At 47.1% G+C, this 19,452-nt stretch overlaps 2 protein-coding genes across 3 annotated transcripts; one reads left to right on the top strand and one right to left on the bottom strand.

The window, feature by feature from the left end:
* Nucleotides 1-30: 30 nt before the first annotated feature.
* On the top strand, nucleotides 31-9,759 carry IKBKB (inhibitor of nuclear factor kappa B kinase subunit beta). Its single transcript, XM_018085768.2, has 20 exons — nucleotides 31-248; nucleotides 631-748; nucleotides 1,299-1,368; nucleotides 1,725-1,813; nucleotides 2,251-2,340; nucleotides 2,676-2,800; nucleotides 3,128-3,235; nucleotides 3,532-3,661; nucleotides 4,117-4,311; nucleotides 4,517-4,631; nucleotides 4,956-5,079; nucleotides 5,809-5,960; nucleotides 6,063-6,124; nucleotides 6,783-6,892; nucleotides 7,145-7,194; nucleotides 7,715-7,814; nucleotides 7,950-8,097; nucleotides 8,304-8,431; nucleotides 8,579-8,669; nucleotides 9,201-9,759. The coding sequence occupies exons 1-20, from the start codon at nucleotides 31-33 to the stop codon at nucleotides 9,267-9,269; spliced, it is 2,292 nt and encodes a 763-aa protein (XP_017941257.2). The 3' UTR covers nucleotides 9,270-9,759.
* Nucleotides 9,760-10,026: 267 nt separating this feature from the next.
* On the bottom strand, nucleotides 10,027-19,259 carry VDAC3 (voltage dependent anion channel 3). 2 transcript variants are annotated; one of them, XM_018085773.1, is made up of 9 exons: nucleotides 19,245-19,259; nucleotides 17,959-18,030; nucleotides 17,190-17,239; nucleotides 13,658-13,810; nucleotides 12,887-12,939; nucleotides 12,578-12,805; nucleotides 11,695-11,845; nucleotides 10,753-10,810; nucleotides 10,027-10,515 (listed from the first exon to the last, which is right to left on the bottom strand). In XM_018085773.1, the coding sequence occupies exons 1-9, from the start codon at nucleotides 19,252-19,254 to the stop codon at nucleotides 10,424-10,426; spliced, it is 867 nt and encodes a 288-aa protein (XP_017941262.1). In that variant the 5' UTR covers nucleotides 19,255-19,259; the 3' UTR covers nucleotides 10,027-10,423. The 2 variants fall into 2 exon arrangements, with proteins under 2 accessions (XP_017941262.1, XP_008927418.1); XM_008929170.2 differs by lacking the exon at nucleotides 19,245-19,259 and adding an exon at nucleotides 17,129-17,131.
* Nucleotides 19,260-19,452: the final 193 nt, after the last annotated feature.

Here is a 19,452-nt window from a genome sequence, read left to right as displayed (position 1 = left end):
GCGCGCTGCAGCTCCGAACCGGCTGGAGAGATGCGGGAGCGCCTCGGCACGGGGCTTCGGCAGTCGTCCGTGGGACAAAAGGTAGGCGGGGGTCGGGCCAGGGGCGCGCCCGCGCGGGGCCCCCCGCGCTCCAGCGGCCCGGGTGTGCGCAGAGAGACCGGCGAGCAGGTGGCATGCAAGCAGTGCCGGCAGGAGCTGAGCCCGCGCAACCGCGACCGCTGGGCGCTGGAGATACAGATCATGAAGAGGTGAGGGGGTCCCGCCGTGCCCGGGGGCGGATCTGGCGGGTGCCGGGGGAGGTGCCGGAGAGGCCGCGGGGATCCCTTCCGGGCGGTGCCCGCTCCTCCGCCTCCCGCACCCCGGGTCGCGGTGCCGCCTTTGCGAGGCTCGTTGCGGTACCTCCCGGGCAGATCTGCTGTGCGGGAACGCACTGTGTGCGCGTGAAATGCAGCGAGTGAGGGTGAGCCTAGGGCCGTGAAGGACGGGCGAATTGCAGACCTTTAGAACCCACCAGTTCAGTTTCTAAAAGGGTTGGTGACCACGTAGGACTTGGAGTGATGACCGTGAGCATGTGAAACTGTGTAGGAGTTGGAGCACATCACGTGTGCTTGCCTTATTTTCCTTCCTCAGGCTCAACCATCCCAATGTGGTGGCTGCCCGTGATGTCCCTGAAGGGATGCAGAAGCTTGCACCAAATGACTTACCCTTGCTGGCCATGGAGTACTGCCAGGGTGGAGACCTCCGCAAGGTGAGGGCCCTGGGAAGGGGACCGAGGGCTGGATCAGCTTCTCATCTCATCCCAGGTGTTCTGTTCAAGTTTTCCCATAAAATCTTTGTTTTCACATCCTGATGCTTCGTAGTCATGGCATCAACAGATTCCTCAAAGTGATTAACTCCTGTCTGTCAGAGGGAAAAAATAACACAGGATAATTCTAATCCTAAGGTTTTTCTAACCCTTGCTATAATTTGCCTGTAGATAACAGCCAGAGCTTAGACCTGAGGTTTGAGCTGATACTGCCACACGCAGGGGAAATGGCTGAGAAAGGTGGAGCAAGTAGAAGGATGAGAATGGGATGACCCTGACTTCTCTCACCCACTCTGTTATCCTCCCATGCCATTAGGCCAAGGCCTGAAGCTGTAATTGCTGCTACCAGAGGTCACAGACCATAGAATTTTGTGCCTCTAGAGATTTTGATTGCTGTTACTTAGACTTCTTGCATCCCTGAGAATTTGTGGGACTGTGAGCCTCGCTCAGGGTAGAGGAGGGGAAGCCTACATTCTGTGTTGTCTACTTGCAGTACCTGAATCAGCTGGAGAATTGCTGTGGCTTGCGGGAGGAAGCCATTCTCATCTTGCTGTCTGATATTGGTAAGTGGCTGCAGTACCTCCACTCTCTGAACTAGTGCTGTGACCTTAATAACTACATCTTAGTCTGACCTTTTATGATCATCTACCAAAGGTTTTGGGAGTCTGTGGAGGTCCCTGCTGACTTGAAACTAGCCAGCATTATTACAGTTTACAAGAAGGGTGGGAAGGGAACACCCAGGGAGAAAACTCTGCTTGTGTCCAGAGGTGTTTGATGACTTTCCTCTTGCACTTACGTGTTTCATTGTACACGATTTGACCCAAAAGCCATGCTTATAGTCGGTAGAACCGAATCCTCACCGAGCTCCTGCTAGGTACTGTTAATTATGCTCTTAGAAGTGGCTTTTTCTGTGTCTCAGCTTCTGCTCTCAGGTACCTTCATGAGAACAGGATCATCCACAGAGACTTGAAACCAGAGAACATTGTGCTGCAGCAAGGAGAGCAGAGGGTAAGCAGAAACTGGGTGTCTCTACCTGCACACACAAGTAAGTGTAAGAGGAGGTGCCTGTGGTCCCTCTGCAGAGCACTCTGCCCAGGGTGACAGCTGTGTCAGATGAACAGTGTTCTGTGTGCAGCTGAGATGAGAGATTGTGTTAGGCACCTGTTAACACCTGACATTTTGACTTTCAACTATTAAGCAGAGAATCAGGCTGTACTGATGGACCAAGGATCAGAAAGAGCTGGAGACATAACTGCTAAATGTGTGCCAAGCCCCTGACAGCTTCACATATGTTGCAGTTTTAGGAATCTCCCATTTCTCCTTCCCTCTCTTCCTTGGCACCTTTCCTGCATACCTTTGAAGAGCTGAACCTTTTCTTTCTACTGTATGATGTGCTTTTAACAGGACTTCAGTCTAGTGCTCTTGTTCTCTGTTGTGTGTTTCAGTTAATACACAAAATCATTGACCTGGGTTATGCTAAGGAACTGGATCAGGGTAGCCTGTGCACATCCTTTGTTGGGACTCTGCAGTACTTGGTAAGGAAGGAATTCAGCTGGAAGAGCAGCTCCTGCTTTCCAGTGGGGTGGAATTAACTGTTATCCAGCTTTGGGCTGGGATGAGGTGCATTTGGGGTGCTGCAGCGAGCAGAGGTGCCCCTTTTTTTGCTGACACTGTGTTTTCAGTGTCTGCCAGCTCTGTCTGTTACAAATCAGGAGCAGGAGGGCCAGTGACCTGTGCGGGTCACTCTGGGAGGGTCTCGAAGCTCGTGTTCCATAACCTCTTTAATCTTGTGTAGGAACATTAGTGAGCTGTTAAGGGGCAGAGAGAGCCAAGGATGGGTGGCTTTGTCTCATGTGGGTAACTGTCTCAGGCTCCAGAGCTGCTGGAACAGCAGAAGTACACGGTGACAGTGGATTACTGGAGCTTTGGCACACTGGCCTTTGAGTGCATTACGGGCTTCCGACCGTTCCTGCCCAACTGGCAGCCAGTGCAGTGGTGAGTGAGCTGGGGCTGGTGGCAGGAGGGGACCCCACTGTCTGTCCTGTTTACAGTCCCTTGATTCTTAGGACAACATCCCTGTGTTCCTTGCCCTTATGGAGACTGGCTCCCTTCACAGGAGTTTGACCTACCTGAGCAAGTTCAGCATTCCTGATACTTGCCCTCTGGGAATAAGGTCTGACTCCTGCAGGGCAGGTAACAGAAAGCAAAGTGGCATCTGTATTACATCTGTCAAGAGTAGCTTTAAGCTTTAAGAGCCTACTGTCGTGCAGGCTGGGAGAGGCAGGTGATTGTTTCACCACTGTACTTGCTTGAATTCCTCAGGCACACAAAAGTGCGTCAGAAGAGTGAGCTGGATATTGTTGTTTCAGAAGACTTATCTGGAGAAGTCAAGTTTTCCAGCAGCTTACCCTGCCCAAACAATCTAAACAGGTGTGCACTGGAAATTGCCCTGCTGGGATAAACTGATTCTTCTGCATAAGGACCAGGTTTATATTATACACTGTGTTGATCTGTGGATAAATGGAGTGCATGACACAGACAGTACTTGTGTCACTTGTCAGACTTGTGTAGCTGTGAGTCTCTAAACACTGCATTTGTGATGGGGAGTGTTGGGGGGATCGGGGTGGGGGCAGTTGTTTGTCAGTCCTCCTGCAGAGAACAGGCCATGTGGTGACTGCAAATGCACTTTTACTTCTTGTGATCCCCTTCTGTTCTTGGTTGTTCAGTGTTTTGTCTGCGAGGTTGGAGAAATGGCTGCAACTCATGTTAATGTGGCACCCACGTCAGAGAGGGACAGATCCTACATATGGACCCTATGGGTGTTTCAAAGCCCTGGATGACATTTTGAACTTGAAGGTGAGCAATGGCTCTGTATTATCCTGAAAAGTTTTCCAGTGAGCAGTTGCCTGTAGCCCGTGAGAGAAGGTGCTTGAGTCAGAGGCCCAGGAGAAGGAGTTGCACAGAAGCTCATGGAGCTGTCTCCTGACAGTGAAGGGACTTTCCTCTTGCTTCTCTGAGGACAAATACTCCTTGAGCTTGTTGGGAGTAGCAAATAGCTTCTGTGTGTGCTTAGTTCCATGTTCTGGTAGAGGATTCTGCACCTGAAGCTGTTTAATTGCCACGTGGCCTCCCCTCCACTCGATGGAGGACAAGGACTTTGGCATAATGTTATGAAGTAGCTGCAGAGTGACTTCCTGAGCCCACCAAGTGCTTTGAACAGTTTATTGGTGACCAATTTCTCAGTCCTGCCATCTCTGCTCAAACATGACCAGTGTTTCTTCAGCCTGTCTCATGTCATGCTGCTCTTGTAGTTGCTTCATGTTTTGAACATGGTTACGGGAACCGTGCACACCTACCCTGTGACAGAGGAGGAGACTCTGGAGAGTGTGAAGGCCAGGATCCAGGCAGACACAGGAATCCCAGAACAGGACCAGGAGCTACTGCAGGAAGCAGGACTTGAATTGTTTTCTCAGAAGTTGGTCACTAAACATATAGCTGATAGCAAGGTGAGTCTTGTTGTCGAGTGAATCAGCAGGCACTGCTCTCCCTTTGGGATCACAGCACTCCCTGCTGTTGTGAGGCTTTTGTCACAGTAACCACACAGCCCTTGCCTCTGGTGTTCTCTGTGTGGCCGAGGAGGAATGTTCTGGTTACGGGGTTAACGAGGCTTGGCTTTCTGAGGGAACCAGTCGGGTCTTTTTTCTTCTGCAGGTGAATGATGCTGCAGCTGCAGACACAGACCTCCTGTTCCTCTTTGACAACAAGAAGGTTTCCTACGAGGCTCAGGTGGCCTTGCGTCCTCACCCAGAAAGTGTCGACTGCATCCGTAAGGACTTTCTCTGACGTGAACGTGGGAGGGGGCCTGTGTTCTGTGCTCTGTGCCACGTGCAAACAGCAGACAGAGCTTTGCACACTGGGGACTGAAGCAGCAGTAAAGTGGACTGGCATAGCATTCATTCAGTTTGTCAGAATAGCTGAGAAAAGGAAGTGTTTGATTTTGGTACGGGGGGAACTGCGTAGGGCTTGGCCAGCTCTGGGCTTGGCAGGAGGTAACAGTGTTTGAGGCTGCTTTGTCGTGTGATAACACCACTCTTGGGCTGCACGTTGACATGGACGTTTGTCTTTCCCTCCCTCCCCCCTCTGTCTGCAGTTCAGGATCCCAAGAAGAACCTGCACTTCTTCCAGCTGCGCAAGGTGTGGGGTCAGATCTGGCACACGATCCGGGTGCTGAAGGAGGACTGTAACCGGCTGCAGCAGGGGCAGCGCGCGGCCATGTACGGGGCAGCTGCTCTGGGGCACTCCTCTGTGCTCTGGGGCACTCCTCTGTGCTCTGGGGCACTCCTCTGTGCTCTGGGGCACTCCTCTGTGCTCTGGGGCACTTCTCTGTGCTCTGGGGCACTTCTGTCTGTGCTCTGGGGCACTTCTCTGTGCTCTGGGGCACTCCTCTGTGCTCTGGGGCACTTCTGTCTGTGCTCTGGGGCACTCCTCTGTGCTCTGGGGCACTTCTCTGTGCTCTGGGGCACTCCTCTGTGCTCTGGGGCACTCCTCTGTGCTCTGGGGCACTTCTCTGTGCTCTGGGGCACTCCTCTGTGCTCTGGGGCACTTCTGTCTTCTGTGCTCTGGGGCACTCCTCTGTGCTCTGGGGCACTCCTCTGTGCTCTGGGGCACTTCTGTCTGTGCTCTGGGGCACTTCTGTCTGTGCTCTGGGGCACTTCTGTCTGTGCTCTGGGGCACTCCTCTGTGCTCTGGGGCACTCCTCTGTGCTCTGGGGCACTTCTGTCTGTGCTCTGGGGCACTCCTCTGTGCTCTGGGGAGAGGGAAGGGGTGGGAATGGGGCCCTGCTGGAATGGGAAGCCCCTGAGTGGAGCTGTAAACTATTCCTGAAAAGCTGGGAGTTGGCCCTCTGGCCCAGCTGCCTTTGTCCTCAGTCCTCAGTGAAGCTGTGCTGTGCTGGAAGTGCATTCCCAGTCTGGGAGGCTGACAGCCCCTTCCTGTCCCTGCAGGATGAATCTGCTGCGTTACAACAGCACCCTCTCCAAGATGAAGAATTCTATGGCCTCCCTTTCCCAGCAGCTGAAAGCAAAGCTGGACTTCTTTAAAACAAGCATCCAGATCGATCTGGAAAAGTATAAAGAGCAGATTGAATTTGGAATTAGTGAGTATAGCATCTGGAAAACGTGCCTTTTCTTCCCACAAAGTACCTACCTCTTCCTCTGTGAACCTGAGAAATCCAATGTCTCTTCTTTCATTCCTGTAGCTTCTGAGAAGCTGCTGTTTGCCTGGAAAGAGATGGAACAAGCTGTGGAACTTTGTGGGCGGGTATGTTTCTAAATAACTGCTTATCCTAAAGAAAAAGAGGCTGGTTTTTATTATCTTTTTTCCCCCCCTTTTTCTCCTCATTGTTCCCCCTTAAACAGAAACTTCTCATATCTGGACTGATTCCAGATTTCACATTGCCTTGGTTTGGGTGGCACCATTTTTGTCCATTACTAGTATTTCATGAAGCTCACTCTGTTGGAGGAGGCAGGGGGCAGAATGTCTGTCTGAACAAGCAGCAGCTTCTGCTTGTGAATGGGTTCAAGTGAAAAGCAGGATTTGGGGTGCCAGGAGTTGATGTGGTTATGTGCTGAAGGAAAAGGGGAAAAGTGGTAATGGATAGGATGAGAGTAGCCAAGGAAAAGGGAGAAAGATGGCCTGGGAACTAGCAGCACATCTACTACAAAGTCTGACCCTTAATTGCTCTTTGTCACAGGCTGAATTTTTCACCAAAAAATTCTTGGAAGTTGTCTTATCCAAGAGCACAAACCTAATTTCTTTGAATTGAAGTGACTTCTGTTCTCCCTTGTCTTTGGCCAAGGCTGCTGTTTGCATCCTGCTGATGTGTTTGGAAATGTGAACAAGAAGGGAAGAGCCACTGTGAGTGGTCGTGTCTCTGAGTATGACACTGTTTGTTGCTGATGCTCTGCCCTGCTTTCAGGAGGATGATGTGGATCAGCTGGTGAAGAGGATGATGGCCCTGCAGACAGACATTGTGGACCTGCAGAGAAGCCCACTAGGTCGTAAACAAGGAGGAACACTGGAGGATCTGTGAGTTGAACTACCTTGAACTTCAGATGCAGGACTATTTCTAGCTAAGCTGACCCAGCACAGGACAGTGAAAGGGCTCTTTCCTCTGCCCAAATTATGGGGCACTGGGAGGACTTCAACACTAAAGGCAGTTTTTGACTCATCTGCCATCAGTCTGAAATGGCAGACTGGTATAGAAAAGATTCAACTTCTCAAACTATTTGTTCCTTATTTTGGTTCTTGAGAAGTCATTTCTCTGCCTTTTCCTTCTAGAGAAGAACAGGCCCGAGAGCTGTACCGGAGACTGAGAGAGAAGCCAAGAGGTAAAAGACATTTTAGCTCAAGGTCAGCTTGCTTTGTGGGGATGGTGACTTTGGAGATGTAGCAATGACCCCTGAGGAAAATTCCTGTGCATTCTAGGCCTGCCCACACATTAGCTGCACATGGACTCTGCTGGACTTACCTTCTTTTGGAGAGGGGAGTCAGGCAGTCAGTTTTACACTAGGCCAGCCTTGCTTTCTTGGCACCTTCTGAGCTCTCCCTGAACCTCCTCTGGAGCTCTGCTCAGAGCAGGCTGTTGCCACAAGCATCTGCTGCTCCTTCTGTGTAGGGTGAGAGATGTGGCTGTTCCTTGAGCAGCTGTCCAGGCCCAGCTCTGCTTTCCAGTTTTTAAACCTATGAAAAGGTGGCTAAAATCCAGTGCAGTGCATCCCACTCAAACTTGCACGCCCTGAACTTGGGGTGTTTCAGGGTTGAAGCAGCAGTGGAAACAAGCCACAAAGAATCCTCTCCCTCTATCCTGTAAGGCTTTCTTTCTGTGTAACACTGTGGGTCTCGCTCCAGATCAGAGGACAAGTGGTGACAGCCAGGAAATAGTGAGGCTGCTGCTCCAGGCAATCCAGACCTTCGAGAAGAAAGTTCGAGTCATTTATGCTCAGCTCAGGTGAGCTTTGTAGATTTTACTGAGGGTTGAGAGAATGTTTAAAACCCAGTGCACACAGGGAATAAGTAACTTCAGAAATGTTTCCCTGCTGCAGTGGCCCGTGTGTGACCTGATCCATTTTTACCTTTTTAATAGTAAAACTGTAGTTTGCAAGCAGAAGGCACTGGAATTGTTCCCCAGAGTGGAGAAGGTGATGGATCTGATGCGTGAAGATGAGGAAACCGTTGTCAGGCTTCAGGAGAAACGGCAAAAAGAATTGTGGAACTTGCTGAAAATTGCTTGTGTAAGTAAAATAAAAACTCCACTTTAATTTAAAAATATGGTTTGTAGCACAGGTTACTGAAATAATAGTAAATGGAGTAAGTCCTATGGTTCTTGCCTTTGTTATTTTGAATTAGTGTTAGAGCCAAGTTCCAGGTTGTCTCATACTCCTGTCTGCTGAAAACTAGTGGAAATAGTTGCAATCTGAATATTCTGTGTTTTCTCCAGAGTAAAGTCCGTGGTCCTGTCACTGGCAGCCCAGAGAGCATGAACACATCTCGTCTTGGTGGCCCTGGTCAGCTGCTGCTGCAGGTCCCTTCTGAAACCTACCATTTATCAGACTCTGTAAGAAAAAGGTGAGGCAAGTCTGGAGTATGAATTATGAATTATGACCTGACTGCCTTCAGTGTCTGCAGCATACCTGCCAGAAATATTTCAGAGGTAGAAGCAGTATCTCTTTAAACTGCCATAGAAAATAATAGTGTAATAATTGTCCCTTTCAGTGAGGAGCTACTGCTGGAATCACAGAAACTTTGTAGCCAGCTAGAAAATGTGATGTATGACACAATGAAGGATCAGGAGCAGAGCTTCATGGTAATGTATTCATTCTTCTAGAAATAGACTGGGCAAGCTCATGGCTTCAAAGTTCTGCTTGTGTGGCTTTGCCACCACTCAGTAATACAGCTAATGGAAATCTGGGATTTACTCTTGGACAAAGAGAACAGGAGCTGTGCAGACAGGAAGCACCTGCTCCCCCAGGAGCTGCTGCCTGACACTCTGTGGCTGCTGAGAAGGAGAGCCCTGCACTGGGGACTGGTGGGGTGAACAGTAAAGGAGGGGGGAGTTGCTTGGATGCTGTATCAAAATACTGCAAAACTGCACTCTTAAATCTGGTGGCAATACAGGGGGGGCAGGGATGCAGAATATTAAAAAGAGAGCAAAATATTAGAGAAATAAATAACTTAAGGGTTTCCTTTACAGCAGTCACATGGCTTATCTTGAAACTCTACTGCCCAACTTGTTCACAGTAATTTTTTTAAATTCTATTAACTTGCTTCTCCTTTACTCTAAAGAAAGCTCAACTGTAAGCTGGTGTTGACCTTTGCAGTTCTGTTTATTCTCCAGGCTCTAGACTGGAGCTGGCTGCAGCTTCAGGTGGAAGAAACCAACAGTCCAGAACAAACCCAGATGTGAAATCACGTCCGTCGCCCCTGAAGACGCTGCTTTGGGAAGCCAAGTGTGAAAAGCTGCTGCCCCCAAGAAGGGAAGATCAACTGCCTCCTTCTGTCACCTGCTGCTCCTGTGACACACACAGCCTAGCTTTAGTATCCACCTCCCAGACACTCTGCTCACAAAGCTACAGTAGGAAATGCCTGTTCTAACTGCCTGGAAAACGTTCTTAATTGTGCCTTATGACAGCAGATAATTCTTATTCTCTGTCCTGATATATCTTCCCTTAGGCATCACCTGTGGCTGTTCTACTGCATTTTAGGCTTTCTGATGGAACAATGGACAATGTTTGCCCAGGCACTGGTAGATGTCACCTTTGTAATATACTTGAACTGTGAACCTCATTTCTTAACTCTGCTGATTTGCACTTTTTTTTCTTTAAGTGTAATGGTTGTACTTACCTAATACTTGTTTCCTATATGGGAACGAAATTATCTAAAACATGTAAACTTTTGGTTTGCTCTTTTTGATACCATCAATAACATTTTAATGGAAAAAGCTGCTTTCACTGTGCAGGTCTCTAAAACATGAGAGGTGTAAGGATGTTATCCTGGAAACCCCAGGAGAAGGAAATGCTCAGTGTACAGGTACAGTGTGACAAAGCATTTGCAGGTTATCTATTAGCCATGCTTAAAGTTGCATCAAAAGTAAAAAAAAAAGGACAGCCAGATGGAACACAGCTTTTCTGAACCTGGCTAAGAGTCAAGACACACCAACCCTCTGTTCCGACTGGGACCAATTTATTTCATTCCGATGTAAACCCAAATTTCCACTACAGCACAGCGACCACCTTTTGAAAAGGCTGTGGAGTACAGGACATGCAAAATGCAATACAATAAGGGGGAGAGGTTGGATTTTCTTCTGTTTTTTAGGAACAGATTTAAAATACAGGAAACTGAAATGTGGCACAAACATCACAACTTCCATGCACGCCTTCAAGTGTCTTCCTCTGTTGTGCTGGCACTCTCTGGACCTTCAGCAGTGGGTTAAAGTCGTTCTTTGGAAGAGCAGAAAGTTCACACTTCTTCAAATTTCAGAGTATATTAAGGCCGAAACACACTGGGTATACTTTTCCTTCACCTTCCAGAGCACCACCAGTTGTTTTACTTACAGCTGTGTTAAGCTTCCAGCTCAAATCCCAGCCCAACTTTGTGACCTCCAGTATTGAAATTCTTGCCATCAATCAAGCCTGAGACGGTCAGTTTAACACCTGTGAAAGCAAGTCATGAGAGCCATCCCACTGTGAGAGCCCTGGGCAGTGCCCTCCCTCAGCCCCCGAGCTCAGCACTGCCTCTGTACCCCCGTTCCTAAAGCAAGATACCCTTTCCTTCTGTGAGTCTGTGCAAAACTGAGCTCACCTGTTCCTCTGTTCTGTTCTAAGGATGACAGGGAATCCCCCCCAGTGCAGCACTCAGTACTATTTGCTGTGCCAGTGGGACTTACGTACCGGGTCGGAGGACGTGAGTGTAGCCGAGTCCAATGAGGCTGGCATTGTTCACTTTGCCCTGCAGGGAAAAGGAAACCACAGCAGTTATACACTGTGCATAAACATTCAGCATTGTCCCAGCCCTGAGAAGGTGCCTTATGCATTAATTCTCTTCAGCTGCTTGTAGAGTAACCTCTGCTAGGAGCACATTCCAGTCTTTTATCAAGAGTTTCCAGCCCAAGCAATCTTTTCCTCAAATGGTGGCCCCATTATGCCCAGATAAAATGCCACCCTGTTCTTCACTGCCCCCAGCACTGTCTTCATATCCTTTAAAGAGCTCCTTGCTGCAGTCCCTCAGAGCCAAAGAAGCCTGTCTTGTTCACATCACTCAGGAGTGACTTTTTTTTCATTTAATGAGCAATAAATACATGAATATGCAAACCCCTTTTTCTGCATTACTAAGTTCTGAGCTGTTTACAATAGTATTTCTCATCTTTAATTCTGGCTGAATTGTCCTGGAACTGAGTCTTGTTTTGAAACAAAACAAATGCTTGTTTTAACACTAAGAACTGAAGCAGCACTGACTTCATGTGTCAGCTGACTTTCGAGGGTCAGCTCAGGAAAAGGCTGAACTTCCACCACTGTAACTGTAATAGTGTTTTATGTTATGGATTAGAGAATTAAAACACTACAGCCTTTCAGTACCTTTTGACACACATCTTGCAGGGCTCTAAACACACTAATCAGACTATTTCACTGTGGACAAAATTACAGTTCAGATTTATTTTTTTTCCTAATTTCACAAGTATAACCTGTGAGGTCCCAATTTAAATTTGAACCACAACAAAAGCCACAGTCTGACCTCTACTATACTCGGTAATTAGTCAAAGCAACTACTTCATAACACAAATTTTCAGTATTTGTGGGAGCTTGAAACAGTCATTTCTTTAACAAAGTTCTTACCACAAGAGAAGTCTTGTCATCCAGTTGGTACTTTGCAGCAATCCCAAAACGTGTGTTGTTACTGCCAGCAGTCCATGCCAGATTGACTGATGTCTCAACGTTATTATTAACCTTCTGATAAATAGACCCACCAAACTCGGTGCCATCGTTCCTGTTTTAACAGACATAAGTGTGTCAGGCCTTGCCTTGCTCAGTAACTCTTTAGGTCAGCCCTTCCCCACAATCATCATAGACAAGACTTTCCAACAGCTGAGACCTACATTTTGAGGCTCTGACAGAAAAAACACACCCAGATAACCTGGTTGCTTGTCTCAAGCCAACCTGTGGTAACACATGAAGGGACAAATCCAGGAGACTTCAGTTTTGGCAGTGATGAGACTGAGAACATGTTACTGCAGTGCAGTTGGTTAAATACACCATCTCCAGACTCTCAGAGATCTCAATGCCCAGGCTAGAGCTACAATGACAGCTGGGCACACTCAAGCACAGCACAACAGAGGCCTCTCTCCTTCACCTTGGGCATTTCTGAGGGACAGCGATGGTGGGGAGGGGCAGAAGGTACAGTAGTTTAATTGAAGGCTCTTTTATCTACTGCCAGAACAGAAGTCAAAAGTTGACAGATTTAAATTCCAAATTAACACTTACAAAGTGCCTCTACATCACTATCTTACATACACAAACCCCCAAATTACTCTCAGACAAGCTATCAAGGCAGACAAGAGTTGGAAAGTTGCCCTGAAAATGAAAACACTGAATACAAATTATTTGGAAACAAATTAGCATCCCCTTCCATCCACCTGCCTTTGACCTAAGTCCACTAATGCAACTATTCCTACAGTTTGGCTCCTCTGGTAATATTTTCCTAGGCTCAGAGAATACTTACACATTAGTGTGCAGCTGAAAGTCTCCTGACTTATATCCCAAGGCAAAGTTATTTTGTGAAAGCTTATACTTGGCTGTATCAAAAGCCATCTGGTAGCCAGCCAGCCAGCCTTCATAGCCCAGCACTGCCCAGCCATACACGGTTGGCCCAGCGAGGTCAATGTCTATGTTGCAGCCTACATTTATATATTCTCTTTTGTAGGAGGTCTTCAACTTTGCACTCTTCTTCCTGCAGAGAGAAAATGCCATTTTACCCGTGGCAGTGCACAGGGGTGTGAGCTGTGGTTTATTCAGGTGTTTAAGTATTTACCCTGTGTTCGGTACAAATGTAGTGTCAAGAGCCACCTTCAATCCTCCAGCCAACTGCAAAAAAAACCAAGACACCTGCTCAGAATTCTGCTGAAACATGGTTTGTTACACTCACTACTCTGCTTCCTATCTAAAGAGAAAACAAAACAGAACCATGTGTTTAAATCCCTCATCCTGCAGCACCTTCAGAGTTCACTGTAAAACATGAATGGCCATAGAGGGCAGAGGGCATCACAGAATTTTCACTATCTTTGGCACCATTACCTTCAGGCATTAAGTGAAAGGCATAAACCTATTAATCTGAAAAAGAACTGTGTGTTTTGAGAGTGCTGTACCCTGCCAACCCTTCGTGTAAGCAGTGCCAAGCTGCAAATGCTCATCTTTCTCTCCAACCTTACAAAATATATTCAATCTCAAAGCAGCCAAACTTAAGTCCCTGTGTATTAAAGCATTTAAAATTATGAGAGCCCTCTGTTTTTCCTGCATGACTGCAGCAGTGACAGTTCTACACAGCTCATGGATAACAGTTTGGTTCATTCAACCAGCCAAGTAATTCCACAGGGCTGTAACTCCAGGAACTCCATCCCCCTGGATCATTCTGCTGGAATCCAGCACCCTGCACCCCCAGCCTGTGTGTTCTGCCAGGACACATCACTTCTTGCAGTCCTCCAGCTAGTTCTGTTCAGCTGTCACTCCCCACTGTTTCCTGTTCAGCTCCAGACTGTCTCACACCAGCTGCAGAAACGTTTTCAAAGGATCTACTTCCTCTTACCTGATCCTCCACAGCAACTTCTGTTCCCAACGTGTTATCTGTGTTCCACTTCTGGGTGAACGTCAGCCCATGCTCTTTCATCTTGTATTTGGTCTCTAGACTGCCTGAGGCCTTGCCCGTGTCCGTGTTGGAAGAACCAGTTGCAGTGAAGTCCTGGCAAGAGCATAATACAAGTTTCAGCACTCTTGAGGTTCAATTACATTCAGTTTTTCCACGTGTCCAGCACTCACAACTGCTACCCTCAGGCTTTTTGACAGAACCCTCAAAATCCTCCTCCTCCTCTTCCCAATCCCCACCTAAAATAATTATTTTTGCATCACAAAAGGCTACTGCTTTTGGCATCTCTGTTCTGAGTATTTCTTTTATTGAGGTGTGCTCCTGAAAACCCACTCTCCCTTAGGAAAAGTAATCCTACACCCAACTTACAGTGTCAGATGAACAGCAAAAAGAAAAAAATGTATTTTTCCCACATTTCTCCAAACATCTCGTGTGTTTCTTCGTTGTAATTATTTTTTTCTCCCATGTTTCAGCAGTGAAAGTGTCTTCTGGAGAAGTGATGCTTTTCACACTGACTACTGCAACCTAATTGTGGTTCCCCCTCCCCTTTATCCTGATGTCACTGAGACTCTTCATATACCACAGGGATGACTTCAGTACCTTCTCCCTCAACTTCTCACTCATTACTTCAGTCAGTAACTGCACTTCTGAAGCTGAGTCACCCTTTGGAAAGCACCTTAAAATTAGAGACCTTTTCTTCTTCCCAGTATCAGAAAGTAACCTGCCCCCACAGCACCCTGAGGTCTCTGTCAGGTGATCCCTCACTGAGGGTCAGTGTGTTCTGCAACATGCTCTGTGTGTGTTCTGGAACATCAGAGCTTCCTGTTATTTAGGGGACTTCAGGTCTCAATAAACATCTCTCCTCCTGGAATAACTCAAGAGTTTCATGCACAGCCCAGTATAAAGCAGTGAGTAGGAATACTGACACAGTAGTAAGCTCAAGGTGTGGGAATTAGGTTTTAAGAAGCATCTGAGAACAGCCCTCATTTGTTATCCCCATCTCTCAAATATTTTCCTTGAGAAAAGATAAATAACCTGTCATTACATTTCCAAGTTATGTCTCTCTTGAAGTTTAAATACTGAAAAATACAGTGCTTAAGAGATGGCAGTATCCATTTCCAATGTATCCAAGCTTTGGAACCCTGACTTTCCAGATCCTTGTCATTCCAGGACTATTCCTGGATGCTGTGTACATTACTTTCACAATTCTGGACTTTGCAGAGTGTACAAAGACACAGAGACTGTCAGTAAATGGTTTGGAAGTGCCAGGTAACACCCTCACCCACAGCCTGGGACGCTGCAGGGGAGGGACAGGTACTCAAGCTAATGCAGCACTACAAGAGCACAGCAGTTGTACCACACATGGAGCCAGCTAACAGGGACATGTGACAGAGTCAGGATGTGTGGGACTGTCCTTCAGACATCACTGCTACCCAGTGTTCTAATGCCACTCTCACAAAGTCAGTAAAGACACCTTGACCCTGCCTCAGAATTCAGAAGGAACTTTCTCCTGAGCTTAGAGCAGGTACCAATTAAAAAGGCTTGGCTTGTTTCTCAGATCAAGCAAAGGGAAGGTTGTAAACACTTGTCTCAAAGCCAAAGAACCTGCACTGTCACATGATCCAAAGCATTTTGTCAGGTGTCAGGAACCAGAGCTGCTTCTGGAAGCAGGAGGCACAAGCCAGCATCTGCTGCCATCAGTCTCTGCCCGTGTCACCAGAGCGTCTCCCAGAGCAGCTCGTGGAGGAGCATCTCTGGAATTCTTTGTAGCTGAAAAATCAGACTCATTCTGGCTCTGTGTCACACCCAGCTGGGGCAGCAGCCAAGCACAGCTTCCCACTGACCTTCTAGTTCATGGTGGCACCTTCAGCAGTGCCATGCACTCAGCAGGCAAAACCACTTGCAATCTCTGCAACAGTTATAACCAACAGACACTATCGTTGTTTTCTATGTCCACAGAAAACACCCAAACGTTTCTGTACCATAACAACCAGAGGTACTATCAGTACCCATGCAGGAATTAGATCTCACACTGTTCCCTACCTCAGCTCCATCCCCAAATACCCACTTTGCTGCAGCAGAATGCTCAGCAGAAACACCAACAAGCACAAAATCTGAAGCAACAAGACAACTCTATCAATACCACACCTATCCTGTTTTCCCCCTGCTGTTCTTACAGTGTTCTTGTTGTGGACTGTTGGGCAAAGATTGCAAATGGCTTTACACACATGGATGACAAAGCAGATTTAGAGCTCTGGACACAGTTAAAGTGCACAGGGTGGATGATAACAGGACTGACTACACCCAATGGAATGGTTCACAAGTGACAGTATGCACCACAGAAGACAAGGAAGACAAAGCAATGAACAGCCAACATGCCAAAACAGTCACTATTCTTACCAGCTGGATAAACATCCAATGAAAATTGCATGGAAGAGAAAAAGCCCATTTTAGAACTTACTACAGTTGTTCATGTTCCATCACACTCCGAAGGCAGCAAAATTAACTATTTGCACATTATTTGAGAATCAAAACTTCCAGCCAGGAAAACTGCATATCAAGAGATGTCAGTAAGTGGAGGCAGCTGTAGTGTAGAGAGCACAGGGTGTAGAGAGCACAGGCCTACATGTTCCTGGAGCACAATGCAGTAACCCATCAAAGCATAACTGGGCCAGAATACAGCAGTACTAAAGGAAGCACTTACCCCATTTGCATGATAAGAATGCAAGAGAAGGAGGGAGCTAAGGCAAACATGTTTATGAAGTAGGCTGAAAAGCAGCACCATCTCATCAATCAGAACAGCATCAAGTGGGAGCATGCACAGAACTGAGAGTCAGTGTAAGAAAAATATTATTTAGTAAACAACATATGCCTCTGGTAAAGATGAAAATTATGAAGCCCATTCCTGGTTTTGCCTCCTGTGAAATCGTGAGGGAGCTCCACTTCTCCATCATTAAAGTGCAGATCATAACGTTTTCTAGTTGCTTGAAGTGCTAAACTTTAATTAAGCCCTCAAATTCTACATAAAAGGTACTGCAGAAGGACTGTTTAGTTTTAATTAAGTCTTGAAGTGTAACATAGTGAAAAGGAGTGAAAATGAAGTTAAGTTAAACTGTGGTGCTTATGTGCCACTTGGCCTTTTGGATAAAAGTCCTTCCAGACTCAAAATCCTATGGAAACCAACAGCAGCAGGGAAACTCAAATGAGGAGAATGAGCAGAAATGAGAGCTATGTAAGGTGAAGAAACTCCTGTCTGGGACATATCAATGGGAACAGGGAGGAATGACAATTCTTGCAGGCCACAGGAGAAGCAGCACTGCCCTGTCAGCTCAGAAACATCTGAGTCAGCTACAGGTTTTAAAATGAGAAATGAAAGAGGGAGGCAACACCTGCCAGCAAGTTGGTGCCCCCAACCAGCTCGGGGGTCTGTCCTTCCACTGCCAGGCTGGTGAGGTGGAGAGCCCCCAGTACTTACCACCCCACTGGTGGACTTGGTCTTCAACTCCAACTTGACCATTCCAAATCCTGAAAACAGAACAGCACACAGGGCCTGGTTTACAACACACAAGCAAGGCTTGTTTCCAGCACACCCAAAGTACCACAGGTAGGGTACACTAAGCCCCAGATAACTGAGACTAAAGCAGGGATCTTGAGCTGAATTTTAGCAAAGCCTGAACTCCAGGGTGGCAGAGACCAGACCACAGTGCTTTTTAGTTTTATGTAGCATATGGATTTGGGATACAAATGCAATCTTTATCACACACAAAACCAGATTTAAAAAATCAGCACTGTTAGTACTGTTCCCAAAAGGGATAAATGCAAATATTGTGACAATGTCTCCAGCTGTACCAGTCAGCTGCTCTGATTTAACAGAAAGGTGACTCTACCTCAGGAACCTGTTTATTGCCACATGCCTCCTATGGCAGCCTACATCACTGTCACTGATTTAATGCCTCCAAACACAAAAACTGGAGGGTAAAGGGTGGAGCATTTTCCAGAGACTGTTCTGGAGTGCATCTTAAGATCAAACTCCTAACTTTCCCCTCTAACTCTTTGCCACTGCAGCATTTTCATGACACATGCCCAAAGTTCAGATGCAGAAGGTGCCACATGCTCCAAGCCTCTGCCCAATTCCTACCACAAGCTATTAGGGGATCTCTGAGGTACTGATGTTTCTATTGGCATTTTCAAGATGCCTAAGAAAAAAATAGGAAAGGTTATCAAACCACAGTCATCTCACTTACCATAGCCCTTGTTGAACACATCCCTGGCAGACTTTCCCAAGTCACTGTACGTCGGTGGTACAGCCATTGGATCTGAAACATGGGGAGCTGTAAGAATCTTAGGTGTAACAGCATCAAATCCAAACTATAGCCAAAGCATTTACAAATCTATGGCCAGCAGTACTTCACTGACAAGGAACTGTCAGAAGTCCTCCTTGTGTCACTGTTGCTGTGTCACAAACAAGCTCCAATCCAAGGAAGTTCCCAAAGCCAATCCATTACTTGGGAACTCTGAACCCAGCTATTACACTCACCAACGTCAGCCTCACATTCTTCCACTGCAGAAAGAGCTCATGGGAGCCTTATCACTGTTCTGATAACGAGCAAACACTGCTTTCCTGGCAGGACCCTTTCTGAAAGGGACCCCAAAGGGCAAAGCAAGGTCAGCACTGAGCAATCCCAAAGGAAAACAGATCTCACTTCCATCTGCACTTGTGACTTCCTAGAAAGCTTCTTCAGAGATGTGTAAGACACAGAGATCTCTGTGCACTGTCCAGTAACCATCTGTATCTCTGCACTGTGCTTCCACAGCAGCAAAACCTACATTTTCTAATATGGGTCCCTGGCACAACCACTTTGGAGGGCAAAACTCAAAAGGACAGGTACGTGATATTACAGCTCACATGATATATTCATTTTAGTCACCATAATTCAGGGATTTTGCATCAGAAAATCCACAGTAAACGAGTAGGAAAACTCTTCCCCCGTGGAAAATTAGTCTTGCCCTTCTAGATTAAGTTTGCATAACTGTGAAGGCACACCTGCTTCAGGACAGAAGAGCTATCAGAGATGCTCCTTCCTTTTGGTTTCAAGGGTAATTCTTTGTCATTTCTACTTCTGATGCATTTGTTCATATTCTTCTCTGCAACACCTGACACCAGAAACCCCCCTACCCCAGCTTCTGAAAATATGTCACCCCCCTGCCTCTTTCAGTCTTGGGGCTCTCCACACCAGCTTCGCTGAAAACACATCCAGCAAAGGAGGACTCTACCATCCTGTCCAGCACCTGCTTCATCTAAATCTCACCCTTTTGGGGACAGTCTGTTCAGTTTACACTTCATTTTCAGAAGGCTGTTGAGACATCTTGAAAATTGTGAGCCTGTTCACTCTCCTAACATGTCTCCTCTCTTTACAGCACACAGCCACATTTTCTGTATTCTACGTGTTTAAATGTGTATGTTAAGTTTTATGCAAGTATTTAAACGGTATTAAAAAAAAAAAAAGGGATTCTCGACGTTAACTCATACTGAAATACATAAATTCTTTGCTAATAACAAACAGCTCTAAAAATCGTCTGGAGGAACGGAGCTCAGAGTTTCACAACTCTGAACCCTGGTCTCCATCAACCAGACGCGATGACAACGGCCCGCAAAACCCCGTACCGCGCACAAGGAGCAGAAGCGCCCTCAGGCCGCCGCGCCGGTTCCGAGGGGCGCGGCGGGGCCCGGCCCGTGA

Source organism: Manacus vitellinus, unplaced genomic scaffold (assembly GCF_001715985.3).
Source record: "Manacus vitellinus isolate BGI_N305 unplaced genomic scaffold, ASM171598v3 scaffold_87_pilon, whole genome shotgun sequence".
Taxonomy (NCBI): domain Eukaryota; kingdom Metazoa; phylum Chordata; class Aves; order Passeriformes; family Pipridae; genus Manacus; species Manacus vitellinus.
This window is presented reverse-complemented; position numbering and strand designations above follow the sequence as displayed.